Source organism: Priapulus caudatus, unplaced genomic scaffold (assembly GCF_000485595.1).
Source record: "Priapulus caudatus unplaced genomic scaffold, Priapulus_caudatus-5.0.1 Scaffold87, whole genome shotgun sequence".
NCBI classification, from domain to species: domain Eukaryota; kingdom Metazoa; phylum Priapulida; class Priapulimorpha; order Priapulimorphida; family Priapulidae; genus Priapulus; species Priapulus caudatus.
In genome coordinates, this window is record NW_014577148.1 from 593,791 (window position 1) to 596,567 (window position 2,777).

At 55.7% G+C, this 2,777-nt stretch overlaps 1 protein-coding gene across 1 annotated transcript; it reads left to right on the forward strand.

Moving 5' to 3' along the window:
• Positions 1-61: 61 nt before the first annotated feature.
• LOC106804773 (transcription factor 7-like 2) lies at positions 62-2,223 on the forward strand (the record flags this gene model as incomplete). Its single annotated transcript, XM_014806098.1, has 3 exons — positions 62-106; positions 281-375; positions 2,154-2,223. Coding segments are annotated over 3 exons (210 nt in total), but the record flags the coding sequence as incomplete, so codon positions are not given.
• Between the last annotated feature and the right edge of the window lie 554 nt (positions 2,224-2,777).

A 2,777-nucleotide genomic window follows, 5' to 3' on the forward strand; every position in this document is an offset into this window, starting at 1 on the left:
TCTCTCCCCTTCCTCCTCCACCAGCTTCTCCTTCCTCTACCACCTCTCCCTTTCCTTCGCCCCTCCGTCTTCGCACCACTCCCTTCTCCCACCTCCTTCTCCCCGAATTCTCTCTTCTCACCCCTCTCTCCTCCCACGCAGCTCCCTTCTCCCCCCTAGCCTTCCATCTCCCCTTCCTACCTCCTCCACACAAGCTTCTCCCCTCCTCTCTCCCCACGCTTCTCCCCCCTCCCCCACTCACCTTCCTCGCCTTCTCCCGCCTCCTCCTTCTTTCCGGCAGCTTCTGCCCCTCCTCCTCTCGCCACCGAACCTTCTCCTACTCCCCCGCATTCCTCCTCCTTCTCCACACCTTCCGCCTTCTCCCCTCCGTCCTTCTCCAACCAATCCTCCGCTTCTCCCCCTCCTTTGAGATCGATCGCTCCACCAAGCTTCGACCTTTCTCATACCCTTCCCTTCTCCCTTCCTCTTCCGCAATCAAGCATTCTCTTTTGCTCTCACTACCTTCAGCTTCACTTTCTCCGCTCTCTCAATCCTTCAAACTTCTCAATGTCCCTTCCTCCCCATTCTCCACAATCGGTATCTCACCGCCTCGTCTACCTTCTCGATCACCAAGCGTTCTCTCCTTCTCGACCCCTCCTCCTTCTCATACATCACATCTCTCGTTCTCCTCCACTTCCTCCCTCTGCTTAACTCAACCCTTAGATCGGCCCTTCTAAAGGCCCCTCCTACCCTTTCTGCACAGTACCTTTAGACTTACTCTCCATCCGCTCATCCTCGGCTTCTGCCAACCAGCTTCTCCCTTTTCCCCTCCGTCATTTTCCAACAGCTTTTCTCCCCCTCTCTCCTTCTCCACCCCATACCTATTTCTTGCAATTAACCTTTGCATTACCCTGCCTTCTTCTCAACACAACTACAATGCTATCTCTGCACCCTCCTCCTCTCCAAGCTACCACCTTAACCTCATCCCCTTCTCTCTCCTCTTCTTCACTCATCTCCTACACCACCTTCTCCTAATTCCTTCCCTCTCTTCACTCTCACCACCTTCTCCCTTCTCCCCCCCTCCCTCCCTTCTCACCACTCTCGCCTTCCTCCCTCTCCCTCATTCTCTTCACACCAACCTTGCTCGCGCCATCTCGGCTTCCATTCTTCCCACCAAGCTTCTCCCCTCGCTCCTTATTGACAATCTGCCCTTCTCCCCCATCCCCTCCTCCTCCCACCCAGCTCCCCTTCTCCCGCCTCCTCCTTCTCCGGCCAGCTTCTCCCCCCTCCACGCAACCTTCTCCTTCTCCATCAGCTCCTCCGTCACCACTCAACAGGCGCGTTTTAGATACCTTAAATCATACTCTCTGACAGAACCTTACAGCCATTCTCCCCTCCTCTTTCCGCGCGTTGCTTTCACCAGCCGGTCCTTCTGCATCCCCGTCCTTCTCCATCCCAATTCTCTATTGCACCTTCTCTTCTCTCCTCCCTCCAACTCATGTCCTAACCCCTTCTCCCCCTCCTTCTCCCCTTCTCCTCTCCATCCCCCGGAGCTTTCCGCGCCCATGTTCCTGTCGTGTCCATCCAACACACCAATCTTTATCGCATGCGTGAAACGGGCAAAACAGCGTGTGTGCGCGCGCGCGTGCGCGTGCGAGTCACCGTCCTCATGCCTCGTGCTTCTGCCCTCACTTCCTTCTCACCACCAGCTTATCCACTGTACTCCACTCCTTCGCGCCACCCAACCTTACGGCCTTCTCCCCCTCCTCCACTTCACTCACAGCCAACCTTCCTCGCATCTATCATCCACCCATCCACTCCTCTCCAGCCATCCCTTTCTCCCCCTCCTCCTCCACCAGCCGTCTCTTCTCCCCCATCAACATCTTCGCCCTTCCTCCTCTCACATCAGACCTTCTCCCCTCCTCCCTTCAGCCCACAATTCTCCGTTCCTCCCCTTCACCCCTTCCTGCCACCAGCATTCTCCCCCTCCTCTCTTCTCCACCAGCTCTCCCTGTCGTCGGCCCACTTCCCTACACATTCTCCACCAGCATTCGCCCCCTCCCCGTCAGCCACCCTTCTCCATTCTCGCCTCCTCCTCTCTACCCTTGCTCACCGCCTCACCTCACTTCTCACAACACAGATTCTCCTTCTCCCTTCCTCTTCTCTCACCAGCTTCTCCCCTCCTCCTCTCTCCACCAGCCTCCCTCTACCCTCCTACATTCCCACCCACCAGTTCTCCCCTAATTCCTCCTTACTCCACCACCTTCCTTCTCCCCCCTCCTCCTTCTCACACACCTTCTCCCTTCTCCCCTTCCTCATTCTCCACCCAGGCCTTACTCTCGCCCCTCACGCTCCTTTCCGCACACCACAACCACAGACTCTCTCACGACCTCGCCTTCCTTTCTCCACCGGACCTTCTCCCTTCTCCGCCTTACTCATTCTCACCAGCTTCTTCCACCAGCTTTCTCCCCTCCTCCTCCACCATCACAACACACCAGACGCACAACACCGGCGCGCCAATGAGCTTCTAACCACTTCTGACACTGAGACATGCGCGCACCTGATTTTGTATCGGACAGTACTGGCGGGCCCCCCGCCCAGCGGATCGTTGTTAACGACTTGGCTCGATTGGCCTAGCCAACGGGGACTTTAATGACAGACACTAAAATGATGTTAGCGTGACGAGACACTAACATCATTTTAGTGTCTATCATTAAAATCATCTTAGTGACTTTGACAATATTCCATGCCTATGATTGCCTGAGAAAAAATAAGTTGTATCTGATTGGTTGATTAAT